This window comes from Suricata suricatta, chromosome 1, assembly GCF_006229205.1.
Source record: "Suricata suricatta isolate VVHF042 chromosome 1, meerkat_22Aug2017_6uvM2_HiC, whole genome shotgun sequence".
Taxonomy (NCBI): domain Eukaryota; kingdom Metazoa; phylum Chordata; class Mammalia; order Carnivora; family Herpestidae; genus Suricata; species Suricata suricatta.
This window is the reverse complement of record NC_043700.1, coordinates 41,467,481-41,488,838: the sequence shown is the minus strand read 5'-3', so window position 1 is coordinate 41,488,838 and position 21,358 is coordinate 41,467,481. Positions and strand designations below refer to the sequence as shown.

Below are 21,358 nucleotides of genomic sequence, written 5' to 3'. Positions count from 1 at the left end.
AGCACTCTGGCTTTGGACTCATGCTGTTGTGCACGTCTCTGTTTCTCAGCTATTTCCTACAAGAACTGAGCCCGACACCTCCAGGACAATTCAAGTCCCACAAGACAAACTTCTTTCCTTTCATGTCAGCCTCTGACTTGTTGATTGCCTTTTGCTACATTATTTCCTCCACCTCTTCAAATAGACTGAGGGCTTGTAGCAATGCTAGAAAAACTCAGTGCTCTCAAAGAACCTCACTTATGATCATATGACCAGCTTACAGTCATCTATCTGATTGGTGAGGGTTAAAACAGCAATATTTGCTTCCTTTTACCTTATCATCCAATCATTCCACTCTTATAACACTCTTCAAAAGGGTGGTCTGATCAGCTTTTTCAAAGTGTGTGGGAAGGGACATTGGATGTTTTACAGAAAGGAGAACTGGAGCCTGGAAGAAGAGACCTGCCTAGGTGATGACACAAGCCTAACCAGGTCTAGCTCAAGCTATCAAAAAGGCCTTCCATTCAACATGGGCATTTTTCACCTTCATGGCTCTGAAGTCCTTCTTCATCTTCTCAGGGATTCCAGTCATGAACGAAAGCTCAGGCAGCAGCAGGATTTCGCCTTTCAGCAGCTTTGTAGAAAGAATGGAGATGAAAACTAAGGCAGTAGAAAATGGTCTTGTTCCCCTGACCTGACAGACATGCCATGCCCAGGACTGGGCCTGCAGGGGCATAACTGGCACACTAAGGAACATAAAACCCCGGAGAAGAGGGCAATGAAGCACTACAAGTATTTTACCCTTTTCCCTTCAGTCACAACACTTAGAGCCTGTTGTATTAAAGGGAAAAAATATTTTTAATGCTTATTTTTGAGACAGACAGAGGCACAGTATAAATAAAGGAGGGGCAGAGAGATAGGGAGACAGAATCCAAAGCAGGCTCTAGGCTCCAAGCAGTCAGCACAGAGCCCCATGCAGGGCTTGAACCCACAAACCATGAGATCATGACCTGAGCCAAAGTTACAAGCAACCAACTGAGCCACCCAGGCACCCTGGTAAAGGGAAAAATACTTAAACAGTCAAAAAGAGAGGAAAAACTAGAAGAAAACACTCTGTCCCTCTTGGGCCTCCAGATGAGCTAAGGCAATACCTCCATCTCATCTAACCCATTGATCTTCAGCTTTCTCATTTAAGACAGAGGAATCAATATCAAGGCACTTTCCCCTGGCCCCTAGCCCTGTTTTTTAAATGTCTAAAACTTCCCTAATGGATGCAGTGCTCTAATCTTTAGCAGCAAATTCTCTTTCTTCCTTAACCTAACTTGCTTATGTAGATACTTAGTTCCTCATTATAGGGAGTTCAAAAGCAAATCCTAGCCCTGCAGTGTTCCCAACCACTCTGTGACTCTGCTCCACAGTCCCCAGCACCATGGATGAAGAATTTAAGCTAGAAGTACAAATCTGACACTCCCCACTCACCATCCCTTGGTTATTCTGTCTCTCACGAGGCCTGTGGATCAGCAGTGGCTGGTCCTCTTCCTTAACTGTGATTCCATAGTTTTTGCTAGAGCAGGGCAGAGGCAGGAGAGCATTTCAGAAGCAGCACCACCACTCTTAGGGCAACAGTCTCTTAACTAGCACTGAGGTACACAATTTGCATAATAACCTTGTCAAGGATTCACTAGAAACTCATTATGCGTGTTTACAGCTGGAAAAGGCAGGCTCAAGTTAACACTGCAATTAAATGGAGGAGAAATCATCTAATAGTCTAGGGAAAAATTTGCTTAAAACAGCATCAGGTTGAAAGGCTTGGGCAACTGGGAAGGCAAAATAATAGTCAAACAATTAATGACTCAAATTTCATCTCTCCAACCAGACTTCTAAACCAGCAAAAGAACTACAATTCAAAGCCCTGGCATTAATTTATAAAGTAACTTCCAGAGTACTAAAAGAAATGATATTGTAAGGGTAGCATACTCAAATTAAATCCCACAAACAAGTTTATTCAAACTTAGGTGCATTACCAATCCAATTATTTAAAAAGTGTGCTGCTGTATGCTACCATGGAACTCAATATCCTGCTAGAGCATGGTAGACGTCATTCCACACCCTCCCAGAGGCCCAAGCCCAGTCAGTCTCTTCTTTCTACCTGTAGTATTCCAAGAATGTGATCTCCTTGCCATCAGACATTGTGAAGCTATCTTTTGGTGTCTTATTCCAATCCACATCATCAATGCGATAGGTACGATTATTGTATCGGGTTATAACAATATTGCCAACCAGAAGTTTAGTGCACTCATCCTGAAAGTTTTCTTTATTCTGCTGGTACATGGCATGCCTTTGGAAAGAGACAAAAGACTTTTGAATCATATCTGAACATGCAGAGCACAATGAAAAGGATAGGGGATACAAATAAGTACCTCAGGGGTATGATCACAGCTATATAGCACCAGAAAGTTCCAGTTGTCTCTTTCAAGAGATACGACTCTCTCATCTCTTTTCTTTTTAACGTTACCAAAAAACCCAAAATCAATAAAATATAGTGAAAAGGTAAAAGTCAAATTAAAAGCAGCAACTATAACTTAATAAAATTCAGTTTGCCTTCAAATATGTTATTTAATCATCAAAATAATGATTTTGTATCATCATTATTAGGATAGTCTACACTGAAACAACAAAATATTCTTTCAGCTATATTTGCCCTTTTGAGCTAATGGAAGGGATTGCAAGTACCTATCGTTATATAGTACTGGTGAAGATGCTAAAGATGCAGATAAGCAGACTCACCAAAGATAAATGTATCCTCACAGTAACCTCTAAACAGTGTTGTGAACAAGCCAACACAGGTAACTCACAGAAAGCATGTCTGAATATGCCTAGGGAGTCCAGGAACATTTACAGAGGCAGCTGATATTTAAAGGAGCAATCTACCAAGCAGAAATGCCAGGCAAAAGAATGAGTGATACTCCAGGCAGAGGCGGCAGTATGCTGGCTACAAATAGGGATCAGGGGATGCGGAGGGCAAAAAAAGTGGAACAGGCCAGACGATGGTAAGCATGGGCTGAAGACAGGCAGGAACAAGATGTGAATGTCCTTGTAAGTCAAGAATAAGAGCTTGGACTTTTTTGTGTGGGTCAGTGTCACCCAGGGTATATTCTTCAGGAACACTGGTCCATTGAGAAGTTGCAAGGAAGTGTGGAAAAGGTTCTACAATTAAAAAGTTGAGTCCATTCTGTATAACATAAGCCCTCCTTAGAGATTCACAACATACATTAGCATATCAGGCTACTAACTAAACATACTTAGCTTGATTTCCCTTCAATGTATTTAACCACAGATTCTGTCTACCTTTTTCCTTTTTACCTCATGAATGAACATTCAGTTCATTACCACTCTGAGTAATTAATGTCCTACAGAACTCTCCCTAAGAAAGCCTGTAGTAAGTGATGAAAATCATAAGACACCTGAAGCGGTTCCACACAGATGACAGACCCAGGGCCAAACTGCCTGGGTTCAAATTTTGTATCTTCCACTTACTATCCTATGAGACTCACTCGAGTGAGTTACTGATCTTTGTGCCTTGGTTTCCTCATGTGAAAGTGGGGTCAGTGAAAGAACCTAACTCATAAGTGTTGTTGAGAGAACACAATGACTTTATATAAAGGAAGCACTGAGAACAGTGCTTAGCAGAGATAACAGAACTGTGTAAGTGCTTGTAAATATCATCTCCATCATCATCATCAAGTGCTTGATATATCCCAGATGCAGAGAGTGGGGGGGGGGCTTATTCTGTCTGATAGGTTAAATACAGAAACGAGATGGCTATAAACAAAGTTCACTATATAGATGTAGTTGTGGAAGTCAAAAGCAACAACTAGTATAGAATCTATATTTAAATACTTTTCAAGCTATAATTTATTTTCAAAATCCTTCATGAGTTTTTAATATTCTCTCACCAAATCCCTTTCCCATAATCATTATCTTTTGCATCAGAAAAGGTAAGTGGAAGATGTGCAGGAGGGAGGCACAATCAAGAAAAAGCTAAAAATGGACTGAGGAAGACAGGAGATAAAGAATATAGACCTGTATCTTGTTACTCCAATATTCAACATTGAAAAGTAGATAAAAATCAATGATTTTTAACTGTACCTATTTCACTTTGATGTCTCTCCTAAGATTAAAAAATAAAAAATTTTAAAAACATGCTCTTAGAAAAAAGACCAAATAACAAAAAAACAAAAAATGAATATATGTCATATAATTCCACACACAGAAAATTCTAGAAAACACAAACTAATCTCTAGTGACAGAAACCAGATCAGTGTTGCTGCCCATGGTGGGCAGAGGAGAACAAAGGTACAGAGAGGTCTGAAAGAGACATGAGTAAATTTTGGGCAGGAAATGGATCTTCGCTGCGATGTTTTAATAGGTATGTATGTTAAAACTCATAAAATTGTATACTTTAAATGTATAAGGTTGATTGTGTCAACTGTGCCCTACTAAATCTGAAAAAAGAAAAAAATTAATAAAATAGAATAAAAGATCCAGATGAGACTCATATATACATTAGGATTAAGTGTCCAGTGATCACTAGTGGCATTTCAAGTTAGTGAGAGAGAAAAAGTATCATTAAAAAATGGATAAGAAAACTTGCTAGTCATTTATAAAATAAATTCTTTATTAAGTTAATGTTAACATGAAGAAATTAAAAAATAAAACCAGATGATAACATAAACTTTCATATGCTCCTGGAAATTAAAAAAGAAATCATCATAAACTCTGGAAAAGATAGTTTTGTAGCCACGGTAATCAGTAGCCATAAGATCCAGTTTTTAAAAAAATTTTTTTAAGTTTTATTTATTTTGAGATAGAGACAGAGAGAGTGGGGGAGGGGTAGAGAGAGAAGAAGAAAAAGAAAATCCCAAGCAGGCTCTGCACTATCAATGTAGAGCTCAAAGTCGGGCTTAAACTCAAGAACCCTGAGATCATTACCTGAGCAGAAGTCAGATGCTTAACCTACTGAGCCACCCAGGCGCCCCTAAAATCATTTTTATAGTTTGTTTATTTGGCGGGGGGGGGGGGGGCCGAGAATGAGCGGGGAACTGGTGGAGAGAGAGGGAGAGAGAAAGAATCCCAAGCAGGCTCCACACTATCAATCAGCACAAACATGAACTGTGAGATCACGACCTGAACTTAAGTCAACAGATGCTCCACTGACTGAGCCACCCAAGCACCCCCATAAGATCCAGTTTTGAACCTGTTTAATACATGTATATTAAGTCAGCTCAGCAAACATACTCTTGAAAGCTATCTAACCAATGTCATCCCCTTGTTTCTGTAAATTGGGGAACACCTTAGTCCAGTAAGCATCCCAGGGAATACTAATCAACAATAGACTACCTGAGCAACCAGGCCTTCACTTTCTACTGCTTGTCTCTCTGCAAGACTGCCATCCTGAACTCTGTACCTCTCCAATATTCTATATAAGGTCGCAGTCTCTTTTTACTGTAATAGGTCAGCTTTTTCTTTATTTCAGATAGAAGTCTCCTCATTCTTTGACAATTCTGGAGGTTGCACCAAGGTAACTATGGAAGCTCTTCCTCAGCAATACTCTAGGAGTTTCAGACCACCAGATGCACTCACTGGGTGGGGCCTTTGTGCTTAACTCCATTTGTCCTCCAGATCTGCTATAGTGAGTCAATCCCAACAACCAGCGGAGCTCTAATTAGTTTCATTAGGCTTCAGTTGTCTGTCTACTGACCTTTCAGGTTAGAAGTCGTTTGGCAGTCACTACCAAAATAATGCCATCATTCTTCACAGAGATAGAACAAAGAATTCTAAGATTTGTATGGAACCAGAAAAGCCCCCAAACAGCCAAGATAATCCTGAAAAAGAAAACCAAGGCTGAAGGCATCACAATCCTGGACTTTAAGCCATAATACAAAGCTGTAATCATCAAGAAAGTATGGGATTGGCATAAAAACAGACACACAGACCAATGGAATAGGATAAAGAACCCAGAAATGGACCCACAAATAAATGGCCAACTACTCCTTGACAAAGCAGGAAAAAATATCCAATGAAAAAAAGACAGTCTTTTTAACAAATGGTGCTGGGATAACTGGACAGCAAAATGCGTAAGAAGGAAACTGGACCACTTTCTTACACCATACACAAAAATAAACTAAAAATGGATGAAAGACCTAAGCACAAGACAGGAAGTCATCAAAATCCTAGAGAAGAAAGCAGGCAAAACCTCTTTGACCTTGGCCACAGCAACTTCTTACTCAACATGTCTCCAGAGGCAAGTGAAACAAAAGCAAAAATCAACTACTGGGGCTGCATCAAGATAAAAAGCTTCTGCACAGCAAAGGAAACAATCAGCAAAACTAAAAGGCAGCCTACAGAATGGGAGAATATATGTGCAAATGATAAATCTGATCAAAGGTTAGTACCCAAAATCTATAAAGAATTTATCAAACTCAACATCCAAAAACCAAAAAATCCAGTGAAGAAATGGGCAAAAGACATGAAAAGACACTTTTCCAAAGAAGATATCCACAGAGCTAACAGGCACATGAAAAAATGCTCAACATCACTCATCATCAGGGAAATGCAAATCAAAACCACAATGAGATACCACCCCACACCTGTCAGAATGGCTAAAATCAACAACTCAGGTAACAACAGATATTGGCGAGGATGTGGACAAAGAGGAACCCTTTTGCACTCTGGTGGGAATGAAAACTGGTGCAGCCACTCTGGAAACCAGTATGGAGGTTCCTCAAAAAATGAAAAATAAAACTACCCTACGACCAGCAATTGCAATACTAGGTACTTCTCCAAAGGATACAGGTGTGCTGTTTCAAAAGGGCACATGCACTGTTTATAGCAGCGCTACTGACAATAGCCAAAGTATGGAAAGAGCCCAAATGCCCATCGGCAGATGTATGTCTCTCACACACACACACACACACACACACACACACACACACACACAAAAGAAAACTACTGGGCAATCAAAAATAATCAAATCTTTCCCTTTGCAACAACGTGGATGGAACTGAAGTGTATTATGCTAAGTGAAATTAGAGAAAGAAAAATATCATATGACTTCATTCATACGTGAAATTTAAGATTTAAAACAAATGGACATAAGGGAAAGGAAGCAAAAATAATATAAAAACGGGGATGGCAGGAGAGCCTGGGTGGCTCAGCATGGCAAAGCACCTGACTTTGGCTCAGGTAATGATCTTGTGGTCTGTGAGTTCGAGCCCTGCATAGGGCTCTGTGCTGACACACAGCTCAGAATCTGGAAGCTGCTTTGGATTCTGTGTCTCCCTCTCTCTCTCTGCCCCTCCCCTGCTCACACACTCTCTCTTTTTCTCTCAAAAATAAACATTAAAAACAACAACAGGGAAGAGAACAAAACATAAGAGATTCTTAAATACAGAGAACAAACTGAGGGTTGCTTGAGGGGTCCAGGGAGGGGATGGGTTAAATGGACAAGGGGCATGAAGGAGGAGAATTGCTGGGATGAGCAATGAGTGTTATTAGATGTAGGATATGAATCACTCAATTCTACTCCTGAAATCATTATTGCACTAAATGCTAACTAACGTGGATATAAATTAAAAAAGAGAAAAAGTCATTGTTTGGATTCAAGTCTTTGTTTTGCGGGAATATCATTTGAAAATTATTTTTGCCATTAACTTGATTATTCTCCATTTGCTTACTTTGCTTTTGCTGTTACTTGTCTAGATGCATAGTCTTCTTTCATGTTTTTGTTTCGCCCTGGATTTCCTTGTCTCTGTTAAATGTACCAGAGTGTTCTATAGAGAACGCATGGAGGCATAAACCAGATAAGTCTCCAAACCAAGCTAATCCACTTCAGAGACATCATAGTTGGAGGTCCATTAGTCCAGCAACCAATTTGTAAAAAAGCAAGTGGCCAAATGTTAGGAAGGCACCTCTTGTCTTGGCAATTTGTGGAAGGAGATCACTGTGTTTATTTAGTTAAAATTCCAGGGTCAAAGATACTTGGGTCACTGATCTCCTGGCCTTCCTATCTGTGGTTGGAACCTGAAATTTGGTTCACAAACACACATCCTTAGACAACTTTAGTGGGCAAAAGACATGAAAAGACATAAGTTTGCCTATGTCAAAGGTCTCAAACTCTCCCTGGAAGAATTTCTGCTTCCAATATAAAGGTATACTATACTTGTTCCAATTCTGGCACTTTCCTTAATAAACATAAAATAAAAAATTTGAGTTAAAATTACAATATCCAAAGCACACACAGAACATTCTCTAGTATATATGATATGCTAAATCATAGAACAAACCTCAATAAATATAAAAGGATATAAATACAATTCTGTTGTCTGACCACAACAGAATGAAATTAGAAATCAAAAACAAAAGAAATTCAGAAAACTTACATAAAATGGAAATTAACACACTCCCCTAAATAATCAATGGATCAAACAAAAAATCATAAAGAAAGGGGAAGATATTTTGAGTTAGATTTAAATGAAGATGCAACATACCAAAATGTACGGGATTACTTAGAGGGAAATTTATAGCTGTAAAAGCCTATATGAAAAAGAAAAAATATCCCAAATAAACTAACCTTCTACCTCAAGACACCAGAAAGAGAAGAGCAAACCAAACCTTAAGTATGCAAAAGGAAGGAAATAAGAGTGGGACTTAATGAAATAGAGAACAGAAAAACAAAGAAAACAACAAAACTAAATACTGGTTTTCTGAAAAGGTCAACAATACTGACAAACCTTTAGCTAGACTACCTATGAAACAAAGAGACTCAGATTTCTAAAATCTGGGATTCAAGAGGGAACATTACAACTGGGCCCACAGAAATAAAAAGAATTGTAAGGGAACTTTCTGAATAACAATATGCTAACAGATTAGATCGCATAAATGAAATGGACAAACTTCTAGAAAGACACAAACTACCAAAACTGAACCAAAAATAAATAGAAAATCTGATAAATATCTAGTATGTACAGAAAATGAATTAGTAATTTAAATACTGCAAAGAAAAACCAAAGCCCATTTGACTTTTCTGTTGACTTTCTACCAAGCATTCAAAGGAAATGAATTCCAATCCTTCACAAACTTTCAAAAAACAGAAGAGGAAGGGAATACTTCCCAATTCTTCCTGTAAGACCAGTATTAAAGAGATACCAAAATCAGGCAAAGGCAGCAAAATAAAGATACAGATATCATTTAGGAATGCAGACAAAAATCCTCAACAAAATACAAACAAACCAAATCCAGCAACATACAGAAAAAATTATACACCTGAGCAAGTGAGATTTATCCCAAGAATTCAAGGTTGATTTAATATCCAAAGATACATTTAAAAATGATTTTTTAAAATAAAGTTTATTTTGAGAGAGAGCAAGCAGGGGAGAGGCAGAGAAATGGGGGGCAAGGAGGAGAGAGAAATCCAAGCAGGTTCTGAACTGTCAGCACAGAACCTGATGAGGGACTTGAACCCACAAACTGTGAGATCTTGACCTAAGCTGAAATCTAGAATTGGACACTTAACCAACTGAGCCACCCTGGTGACTTAAAAGCAGAATGTTTCCGGGGGTGCCTGGGTGGCTTAGTCGGTTAAGCATCCAATTTCAGCTCAGGTTATGACCTCACAGTTCGTGGGTTCAAGCCCCGCGTCAGGACCTGGGCTGACAGCTAGCTCAGAGCCTGGAGCCTGTCTTTGGATTCTGTGTCTCCCTCTCACTCTGACCCTTCCCTGCTCATGCTGTCTCTCTCTCTCTCAAAAATAAATAAAACATTAATAAAAAAAACAGAATGTTTTTTAAAAAATGATCATCTCAACATAAAAAACAATTGACAAAACCCAAGAACCTTTCATGATAAAAACACTTCAGGGGCCCCTGGGTGGCTCAGTCAGTTGAGCATCGGATTTCGGCTCAGGTCATGATCTCAAGGTTCGTTGGTTTGGGCCCCCGTCGGGCTCTATGCTGACCTCTAGCTCAGAGCCTGAAGCCTGCTTCGGATTCTGTCTCTTTCTCTCTCTGCTAGGATAAACAAAACAGTATAAAAAAAAAAGAGGTGCTGTTCTGACTATTGGATCCTGTCTTTTCCACTTGGATCAGAGGGTGGGTTGGGAGTCTAAGAAGGAGTTTAGTACAAACCTGTGGTAGGAAGGACTTCTGTCATTTGGGAGGCAGAGGTCATGGGAATGAGGCTAACACATCGTGTTACTCCAGCCACAAGACCTGAGCTTCACTCAAAGTGAAAGCTAAAATCCTTACTGTCACCCTTAAAGCCCTATACTATCATTTCCTCCACCTTCTCCATACTCCCACCACTCTTTTGCATTGCTCTGCTCTTGCCACTTTGGCTTTTCTGCCAAGGCAGATTTCTGTCTTTTAAAGGCCTTTATCCTAGCTGTCTCTCTGGCAACAAGTCCCTTCGACCAAATATTCACCTGGCTAAATCCCACATCTCCTCCAAGTGTTGGCTCAAACAAACTTGACCACTCTATTTAAAATTACAGGTCTCCAACCTACCCCGTCCCACCCCTGGTACTCCCAATGATCTCTCCTATCCTTTGTTTTTTTTTTTTTTCCTTCCAAAGCTCTCAACACTTCTAATACACTATACAATTCACTTATGTACCTGAGTGCACTGTAAACTCCATGAGGAGAAGGATCTTTCTTTGCTATGTTAACAAATACATCCCAAGGCTCTGGTATACAATTGGAGCTCAAATGCATATTGAATGAATGAATCAATTCATCAGATAAGCAAAGATTTACAAGCCTGGTAACAGCTAGTAGTTGTACACAGCTGGTGAAAATACGAACTAAAGTCTTCTAGAGGGTAATCTCTCAATGTGTATTTAAGTATTTTTTGTATAGAAATATTTCTTAAGTCTCTATAATGTTCAACCCTTTCATTAAGTGACTCCACTTCTAAGTACATAGCCTTATACAATCAGTGATAAATGCAGGTTTATCTATAAAATGGGATTTCATGAAGCCATTAAAAATTGTACACATCTATATTTATACAGTAAATGAATCAGTGTAGTAACACATTTAAACAAAATCCCAGAGTGCACTTTTTTAAACTTTTTTTTAAATGTTTATTTATTTTTGAGAGAGAAAGAGAGAGTGAGCACACCCATATGAGTGGGGAAGGGGCAGAGAGAGAGGGAGACACAGAATTCAAAGCAGGCTCCAGGCTCTAAGCTGTCAGCACAGGGCTGGAAGCAGGGCTTGAACTTGTGAGCTATGAGATCACGACCTGACTGGAAGTCAGATGCTTAACTAACACTTAACAGACTGACACCCAGGCACCCCAGGATGTGTGTGTTTTAAGCAAGCCTTCTTAACCAGAGAATTAAATACAATTCTTCCTCAAAGCACAGCGAGTCACCATTTAAATACCTACCTCAGCAAGACTTATCAATAGAGCACATACATTCAGTACCCTTTATTAGTTCTACAATTTAAAACCCGAACAGAACAACAGCCAATCTGTATTTATTACCAGCTATTACTAAACTTTTCAAAAAATTGTTAGCTTGCTAAAAGTAGATCCCACCAGCCACTCACATGACATCCAGCACTGAATCATTCCGAATGACCTTATGGGAGACATCAGCTAGCAGAAAAAGACCTCCATCTGTTCTTCGAATGCTAGCTGCATAGCCTGGCCAGATCTGCAACCTGAAGAGACAGGTGAGTTTTATCTTAGGGTTCTAAAAGGGCCAAAGATACTTCCCTGCCCCCATTTGAAACCCCCATCCCTAATAACAATGGAAAAAGCACCATGAATCAAATTAAAGCAACATCATTGTGAACTTACTAAAAAAAACTAAATTATGGTATAGATTTAACTGATGAATTGTATTCACAATCATAAAATATTGTTGAGATTTCTGTACTGAATATGGCAATCACAATGAAAAATTTCTTTCCAGAACATTTGAAGAGTGAGAAAGAGAAAACCACCACTGACCTGTGTTGCTGTAGAACCATAGCACTTGAAGGGTCATAAAAGTTTCTCCCCACAAGCTTCATATCTAAAAGTTTCATTACCCTGAAATAAAGAGCAAAAATGGGTCTTCCAGAGAAGAATCAAAAAATTTAAGTTCTATTACTGTTAGCTATAGTTTTCTTTTGAAGCGTTAAGTGCCAAAAATGTTGGTGCCCTTTGCACAATACAGCCTTTATGCTAAAAACGCCCTTGCCAAAAGAAAAAGAAAAATTACCAAAGCATTATATTGGGACATATACAACTGCAAACAGCTGGTCTTACTAGGTAACCAAAATCTGAGTTGACTTTCCAGGTTCAATTTATATTATTTTTCACTATTAACTAAAAAGAATGCTAAAGAGTCCATTTCTGTTTGTAAAGATCACTCTGGCACAGGAAGTTATGTTTGTCCTAGTAGTTCAGCTTATTAGGTAGAAAATAGCTTCTGTGTCTCATTTAAAAAGAGATGGTGAAGGAATAAGTTTTAATGAAAATTTGGGGCTTATAAGTTAAAAACTTATGAGCTGTCTGTATCCAAAAATTCAAGGGACCTAGAAAAAATTCTTCCAGTAAAAATTTTTGTACACTACCACTTTGAGTAGCCCCATCAGTAACACCATTAAATTATGCAATATAAACATCTGCTTTTAAAGTCCCTGAATGATTCCAAAGGATCCCATCCCACTACCTACCTACCTTCATTATACCAATATCTAGCTAATCACTTGGCATAATATTTGAATAAGTTAGCCTTGATGCCATCCATTTATTTATTAAATGTTTCCAAACTCATCTCTATAGGAACTGTGGTATGTAATAGCATTCAAGCTTCTTGAAAAGCACTGTTACAAACACAAGACTTCGATTAAAGAAAATAAGCTGTTTTCTCACCGACGGAAAACAACATTGTAGAAGGGAATGCACAAGTCAGAACAGGGTTCCAGGATCTTTGTCAACTGAATCTTAATGCTGATCTCTGCACTGTCAGTTTTCCTTTGACTTTTTAGCTCAAGGACCTAACAAATAAACATATGCAAGTAAAAAAAATGACAAAACTACCAAGCCCAATCACAATGTGTTCTAGAAAACACTAAAATATCTTACCTATATTTTCCACTTTCCCCTCACCTTGCTGTCCACACTAGGCAAAATCATAGCATGACAACAAGGATTTAAGAAAGGATTTGATAAGAGAAATTTAATGGAGGACTGACTAGCAATAGATCCCTTTCCAACGGAAATCTTAAACCGTTCCCTATCACTGAGTTCACAGGCTTCCAACCACTCCTCTTATTTAAGAAGGGACTTCTTGGAGAACTCAAATGGAAAAGGATCTTAGTTTGACATTTTATTGTTATGGAGAAGTCTGTCTTTTTGCTAAGAATAGAAAAGAACAACTCAAACGTCAGGATGTCTATGACTTCCTACCACTCAAAGAACCAGAACTCTCTTAGATTTCATTCCAAAATACATTTCCTCACTTGTTTCTGAAGCTTAATAGGCAGATAGAGAATGGATCCATCAAAAGCAGTAACGTTGCCGGTGACAGCTTGATGGTCCTTCAGCATGCCAAACCTCATGCTTTTGCACTCCACATTGGGGCTAGAAAACAAAAACGATTTTACTTCATTTTGCTCAAATGGCAACCTTTACTACCTCTATTAGGTTTGTTAGAGAACCAAATAGTCACTTGTAACTACTGCTCCATCTAGTGGTCATATTAAAAATTCAAATACAGTTTACCTGACTACAAAAGGAACTTCAACCCAAGAATACCTGCCCACAGAAAAAAGCCCACCACCCAAAGACAACTGCCTTGGCATGTCAGTGCCATGTTCTTCCAGAGTTTAGACAAGAGAGTCAGAAAACTTTTTCAGTAAAGAACCTGATACCAAATATTTTAGGCTTTACAGGCCACATGGTCTCTGGTATAGCTACTCAACTTGACCAACATGCACCAAAGTACCACAAACAATATGTAACCTGGTTATGGTCCAGTAAAACTTTATTACAAAACAGGCAGTGGGCCAGATCTGCCCTGCAGGCCAGTCATAGTTTGCCAATCCCTGTTCTAGAACCTGCAGAGATACACACTTTAACAATAACTTTTTAAAAACATGATTTTATGGGGCCCCTGGGTGGCTCAGTCAGTTGAGCGTGTGACTCATGATTTCAGCTCAGGTCATGATCCTGGGGTCGTGGGATTCAGCCCCAAGTCTGACTGCACTGAGCATGGAACCTGCTTGGATTCTTTCTCTCTCTTTCTCGCTCTTGCTCTCACTCTCACTCTCCTCTCACTCTCTACCCTTCTCCCCGACTTGTGGCAATTTCTACTTTTTATTGATTCATTGTCACAAATCTTACAGCTTTGAAAAGCTCCAGTGGCTATTTTGGTACGACTGTCCCATTTCATCTCAGTAACACACAGTCTCTTCTCTAACGGCAAAGTGTAAACAAATCTAAGACTAAAAAGGGTGAAGTGTGTTCAAGCACATGATGAAAGATTTAAAAATTAGGGGAACCTGGGTGGCTCAGTCAGTTAAACATCTGATTTCAGCTCAGGTCATGAGCTCACAGTTTGTGAGTTTAAGCCCTGCATCAGGTTTATGCTGACAGCTCAGAGCCTGGAGCCTGCTTTGGATTCTGTCTCCTTGCCTCTCTCCCTTTCCCCTGCTTGTGCTGTCTCTCTCAAAAATAAACATTAAAAATACATTTTTTACATAAAAATAAACACATCAAGTGGTAATCCAACATTGCTGTCCCCAAAACTAAACACACACATGCTAACATTACATTTCAAAAAGCTTCTCTAAAAAAATTCATATACATAATGGCACTATGCCCTAAACACAATACTTAAAATTATCTTTCTGGACTCCCTTCGCATAATACAAGGAAGCCACAGGATGACCAGTCCACTATAATACATCTTCTTAGTATCCTCTTAATGGTCTGGCACCCTCTTCATATTGTGGTTTCAAAGGTCCAGATCTACAATCTTGAAATTTTATAAAATCCATGTCTCTTCCATTGTCCAGTCAATCCACAGACCTGTGAGGGCGCATACTCCTTTCTGCTTCATGAGCATTTATCAATCTATTTCCCGAGAAAGGGTTCTTCCCTCTTGTAAATGCTCACTCCTTTCCCTTATATTCCAGAGCAACCCAGTTCCACTATGCTCCCTCCTTAGGGGTTCAATTTCACCCTCTTTTTTAGCTCCTGCTCTTCGTCTGTAACATGTGCTTAGGTTTAAAGCAATCATCCTGCTACTCTATAATTATCATTCCATTTCTCATTCCTCTTACACATTAAAAAAATTTTTTTTAATATTTTATTTTTGAGAGAGAGATACAGCATGAGCAAGGAAGGATCAGAGAAAGAGGGAGACACAGAATCTGAAGACAGGCTCCAGGCTCTGAGCTAGCTGTCAGCACAGATCCTGACGTGGAGCTCGAACCCATGAACAGCAAGATTATGACCTGAACTCAAGTTGGATGCTTAACCAACTCAGCCATCCAGGTGCCCTCCTTGGTTCTTTTAGTCTAGTTTTTTCTCCATAACCCTAACAAAGCTACTGGGATACCAACAAGGGTGTTCTTGAAAGTAAATTTAGTTAACTTTTTTTTCTGTGGCCAAAGTCTCCTCCTCATTCAAAGGAGGTTTTCCTTTGGTCTTTATAATCTATCTTCAGGGTATTTCCTCCTGTTCCTTTCTTCTCTTACACTCCACATATTCCTCTTATACCAATCAGCAGCTGTGCTTCAAAAATCCCGTCTCCCAGCTTCCTATTTTCTCCCCAGAGATACTCCAAAACACTCATTTTCACAATTCCAGCAAATAACCTTCAGCTAATGACTCTCCTGACATTTTAAAAGAGAAGACAGGGGCGCCTGGGGGCTCAGTCAGCTAAGCAGCTGACTTCAGCTCAGGTCATGATCTCGCAGTCCATGGGTTTGAGCCCCGCATCAGGCAGCTTAGAGCCTGGAGCCTGCTTCGGATTCTGTGTCTCCCTCTCTCTCTCACCCTCTCCCGCTCACACTCTGTGTCTCTCCCTCAATAATAAACATTAAAAAATTTTTTTTTAATTTAAAAAAGAGAAGATAAACAAAAATGATTTAATTTTTAGGAATGAGAAACCCTGAAGGTACTGATATGATAAAAGTTATTCTCTCTGATTTCCTCACTCTGATTTTTTTAATGTTTATTCATTTTTGAGTGTAAGTGGGGGAGGGATAGAGAGAGAGGGGACAGAGGAACTGAAGCAGGCCCTACGTTGACAGCAGCGAGCCTCATGTGGGGCTCGAACCCATGAACAGTGAGATCATAACTTGAGCCAAGTAGGCAGTCAACTGACTGAGCCACCCAGGCACCTCTTACTCTCAGATTTTGTCATAGACTGTCACTGGAGAGCCATCATGGTAGGAGATTTATGCAAGGAGGATCTGGGTTTTGTGAGGTGTGGGTCTCACACCACTGGGGGGAGAGGGATCTCTCTTAAGGAATACAAAGTTACAGTTACAAAATAAGTTAAAAGATTATGGAAGGGGTCTATGCAAGTAAAAGGCCCTCTACTTAAGCTTCATTAACTTCATAGAAAATCCACCTTATAGGTGCATCAAATGGTAAAAAAATAAACTTTGAAATGGTAATATAGCTAAATATAAATAATATTAACCTTAAATTTATCACAAGGACTGGAGTTTATATATTATTGTAGGCAGAGGTTCGTTATGAATCACACAGAAATATATTCAGTTATTCCAGGAAAACTATTTCATTACTGCTCTCTATGAAGTGAATACAGAGAAAAAAGCTGTGAATACCTGAAAGTCACATGATACTGATAGACTGCTTCATTATGACACTGTATTTTGATTAGATTCAATCCCAAAAATTGAGGTGTACCTTTTGATCCTTGCTTCACAAAAACCTCCCTGAAAAGCAAACAAAAGTACGCATATATACCCAAAACAAAAATGCAAACAACCCATGCCACAAAAAATAAATAAGCAAGCAAGCACTGAAGGAAGTAATATATCACACTTAGCTTACATAAGACACACGAAAGCAAGCTTTGAAGGCTGAAGCTTAATTCTTAGCAATCTCTAATTAGAGAGGCAAGTCTACCTTCTTTGCTCCAGTAATATAAATGGAATAATCTAGGCCAGCTAACTAAGAACCCAAGAATTCATTCCACTGAGTAAGATGAACTGCTGCAATATCTTTCCTAGATGATTTCCTTATCTTCAATGTGACAAAGAATTGGCTATGTCTGAACTGAGACAGGAATGAAAAATCACTTGAATCCACTCTCTGGTACACGCTTTCTATACCATTAACCCATTTTACTTCATCAGGAATTGTCCCACCTCTTTGTCGTTCCCCCTACTGGCAAAAAATCCAAAAAAACAAAACAAACAACAACCCACAGAGGAGTTTAGACACAATTAACGATATAATGAGAAGGCCTCTCCCCACATCATTGCCAAGCAGAGAAGGCAGTGCTCCAGACTTACTTTTCCTTGTGTTCTACAGTTCCAAGTAGAGAGCGATCCAGAGAGTGTGGTGAGGATGAGGACAGAGGTGGTGGTGATGACAGCTGGGCAGAATCCCGAGAAGTCAAGCTGAGAGCAGCAGGAGCCTTGTATACTCCTCTGCCTATACCACCAGCTGCCCTTCCCAAAGGGAATAAAGACTTATCCGAATTTCCTCTTCCAAGCATTCTGAAACATTGAAACGAGAAGCAAATCAGGATTTTCTTAATCATCTACACCCCATCTAAATGATTCCTCCAAGTCTACATCCTTTTCCTGAACGAGTCAGCAACAGGGACCCAACCTTGGTATTCTCTCAAGATCCAAAACGCCTACATGACACATTTCACTAATTTCTACTAATACTGACTCTCAGGGCCAACTTTCATGGCAAAATTGAAGTGGAAGTTAAAATCAGCCAGCTTAAAGAACCATACAATCAGGTTAATTTAATAGAGCAAATGGAGTTGTAAACTGCCCAGTGGAGAACTACTTTTTACCCTTTTCCAATGACTGACTGATCAGTGGCTCCTGATTATTCTTGCAAAATGTCCATTCTTTAATATAAAATCATGCATTATTTATAAGATAATACAACCCTTTTCAGAGTTTCTCTCTGGACTTATAGAGCTATTTTATATGAATTTGACACTTACCCTAGGAGGCAACTTTACCCACCTGTTCGAACCAACACAAGCCTCTGCCATCTTGCTATCCCCAGCTGCCAGCACTGAAGGATCCGGAAAAGTGGGCTGGGGTTCTTCTTTGTCCTTGCGTACCATACTGATAGACAAGCCTCGACCTAAAATGCCTCTACCTGAATGGAAGGGCCAAAACCCAACTATAGCTGTGAGTTGAAGATACTTTAAAGTACACTGTTTTTCTGAAAATAAACTGTATGAATTTAAAAACAAAGCAACTATACATACATACCACCACATTTTTTTTCTAATTAGTTTTCCACATACCTAGTGGAGGCATTTCCTGTTTCAGAGGGGTCTGACACAGTGCTTCGAGGCCCAGTTCTCGGAACATGGACATCAAACCCACACATTCCTATGAAAAGAATAGAGTTATTCTAAGATATATTTCAAAATTAATTCTAAGATGAAATAACAGCGTTATTTCAATGATTGGAAATGATGCGCATTCTGCAACACATGTTGTAAAGTGTTTAACAAAATGTAATAAAGATGTTTCTAACAACAAGAAGACACCCAGAAACACTAATGGTTTTCTTACAGTCTTGATAAACAATAAAAATCATCTTTGAGTTTCATACAATAGATAAATAAATTCTTTATTAAAATTTTAAGTAGCGTTAATAAACCCTTTAAAAAATAATACATTTGTTTATTTATTTATTTTGAGAGAAAGTGAACATGCATGGGGGCGGGGGATGGAAGAGGGAGACAGAATCCCTAGCATACTCCATGCTCAGTATGGAGGCCAATTCAGAGCTTGATCCAATGACTCTGAGATCATGACTTGAGCCAAAATCAAAAGTCAGATGCTTAAGCAACTAAGCCACCCAGGCACCCCAATAAACACTTTTAATAAACACGTTTAACATTTATAACTATGTCATATTAGATTTTCAAGCACATATATAACTACTACCCATGATTTGATGTACAGTGTAATAGAGTGCAATTCTTCTAGTTTATTTCCTATACACCCAAGGTAAGAGGAAACACACAAACAAGTTAATACATTTTCTGAAAAACTAGATCATCTAAAAGTATCTGAAGTTTGTTTTTTTTTTACTGCTGTTACACCTGTTAGAACTGCCACTTACAAACTCAAGAAAGTCATCTAAGTAAAAAATATATAAATGTCATCAATTTTTCTTTCTACAGAATATTACATTTGACACTATGACTTAAAATTGTCATAACTGCATATCATCTTCTTCCTATACATGCTAACTCCTTATCCTTTGAGATTTCTTACAAACACCACTCTTAAAATTACTATATAATTAGGAGATTAAGAATGCACACACATGCAAGAGGACACATATTAAGAGCAATGGCTGAAGATCTTTAAGATTTGGGCAAGGAACCTTCTTAACAATTATTACTTAAGAAGCAGGAGTGGCTGCTAATATCACAGAGCCAAACCCAGCATGAAAATCTAAACACTTAGAAAAGAACAAAAAAACTATTATCATTAAACCTGTCATTTATGTATATACATTTATATCTACAGAAGGTAGAGGACTAAGGCATTTACCCAACTCTATTTAGCATTCTTTAGAAAGCACTTTTTCTAAACTCTTGTAACTTTATTTGAAATAGATGCCTGGCATGCATGTTAAAGAAAATCCCAACCCAACCCAATCATCCAAACAAAAAAACACAACCTTTTTTTTTTTCATATAGGGCTTCCATTTTCTAAGCACTCTGAAATCTGTTATTTCCTCTGACGATAAGCTGTCTGCTGCCACAACTGCATCCAGACATGCTCTTACCTTTTGTGCTGTTCCACTCTGTGGGCTTGGTTCCCCTGGCTTTCTAAATACATGGCCTCTGCCTGCAGGTCCTGCCCTGCCCAGCGCTGAGTCCAAAGGTTTAGGAGCTTGTGGCCAGGAGCCAGGCATCCGTACACACTGAGATGGGTTCACAGAAGAGCCCCTGAAGGATGGTCGGACAGGATCCATTGAAACGCTGCAAAGGACACCGGTGTCGATCCTATTCTGATAAATTACCTGCCAACATTTCATTTTATAAAGATTAAAGATTCCCGATTGTTTTCCTTTTCCTTCAAGACATATTCACAAAGCATTAACAACATAGTTGGGGTTTTTTTGTTTTGTTTTGTTTTTTTAAAGAACACACACACAGACATGCCAGGGATGAGGGAGGAGAGAGGAGAATTTTAAGCAGGCTCCATGGTCAGGGAGTAGCCCAACCCAGCTCAATCCCACAACCCTGGGATCATGACCAGAGAGAGCCAAAATCAAGAGTCTAACGTTCAACTGACTGAGCCACCCGGGTGCCCCCGGAACATATTTTCTTAGGTCAGACTAGTAATACAACCTCCTATATCATGTTCACTTCCAAAAGCTCTATTTAGCCCAGAATTAAAAAAACCTTTTTTCTAATGTTTTATTTATTTTTGAGAGAGAGAGAGAGAGAGAGAGAGAGAGAGAGCGAGCGAGCGACAGCATGAGCAGTGGAGGATCAGAGAGAGAGGGAGACAGAGAATCTGAAGCAGGCTCCAGGCTCTGAGCTGTCAGCACAGAGCCTGATGCAGGGCTCGAACTCACGAACCATGATATCATGACCTGAGCCAAAGTCAGCCACTTAACCAACTGAGCTACCCAGGCGCCCCTGTTTCTTTGAATCTTTATCCAATTCTTCTCTATAAAACTTTTGTCTCAGACTCAACTAGAACTAAAGTGTCTAGGATGCAGACCCTTCTGCTTTGAGCTGCAATACCTGCTGAGTCTCATGAGTGACATTTAACACTCTTTTCTCACCCAGGTAACCAGGGATAAGTCTCTTCATGGTTCCTCAAATCTCAGGACCATTAGGCCTCTTCAGAATCACTTTATAACCCACAGAAGTCAGGACTCCTTTAAAGATCTTCCTTCATTGCCCTGACCCACCCCTGATCTCTAAAAAATCCTTAAGTGACAAGTAAACCTCTTAACTTTTACAAACTTGCCTTAAGTATTAGCTACAAGAAATCAGGCCATCCATATAAAGACAAGAGAGAATTCCTAAGTCAATACTACAGGTGGTTATAGTTCAGGATCTGGCAAAACAGAAACCAAACAAAAAACACCAAACTTTTAATTTTTA

The 21,358-nt window shown here is 39.2% G+C and overlaps 1 protein-coding gene across 1 annotated transcript in view; it reads right to left on the bottom strand.

The window, feature by feature from the left end:
• PIWIL2 (piwi like RNA-mediated gene silencing 2) overlaps positions 1-20,242 on the bottom strand; it is a 72,328-nt gene extending 52,086 nt beyond the window's left edge. The window contains exons 1-12 of the mRNA XM_029942502.1: positions 20,023-20,242; positions 18,518-18,605; positions 18,228-18,366; positions 17,532-17,738; positions 16,839-16,949; positions 13,497-13,617; positions 12,907-13,031; positions 11,998-12,078; positions 11,592-11,705; positions 2,129-2,317; positions 1,459-1,543; positions 524-613 (exon numbers count right to left, since the gene is read on the bottom strand). Coding sequence (XP_029798362.1) covers positions 524-613; positions 1,459-1,543; positions 2,129-2,317; positions 11,592-11,705; positions 11,998-12,078; positions 12,907-13,031; positions 13,497-13,617; positions 16,839-16,949; positions 17,532-17,738; positions 18,228-18,366; positions 18,518-18,605; positions 20,023-20,211 — 1,539 coding nt within the window. The 5' untranslated portion in view covers positions 20,212-20,242. The remainder of the gene's footprint in view (positions 1-523; positions 614-1,458; positions 1,544-2,128; positions 2,318-11,591; positions 11,706-11,997; positions 12,079-12,906; positions 13,032-13,496; positions 13,618-16,838; positions 16,950-17,531; positions 17,739-18,227; positions 18,367-18,517; positions 18,606-20,022) is intronic.
• Positions 20,243-21,358: the final 1,116 nt, after the last annotated feature.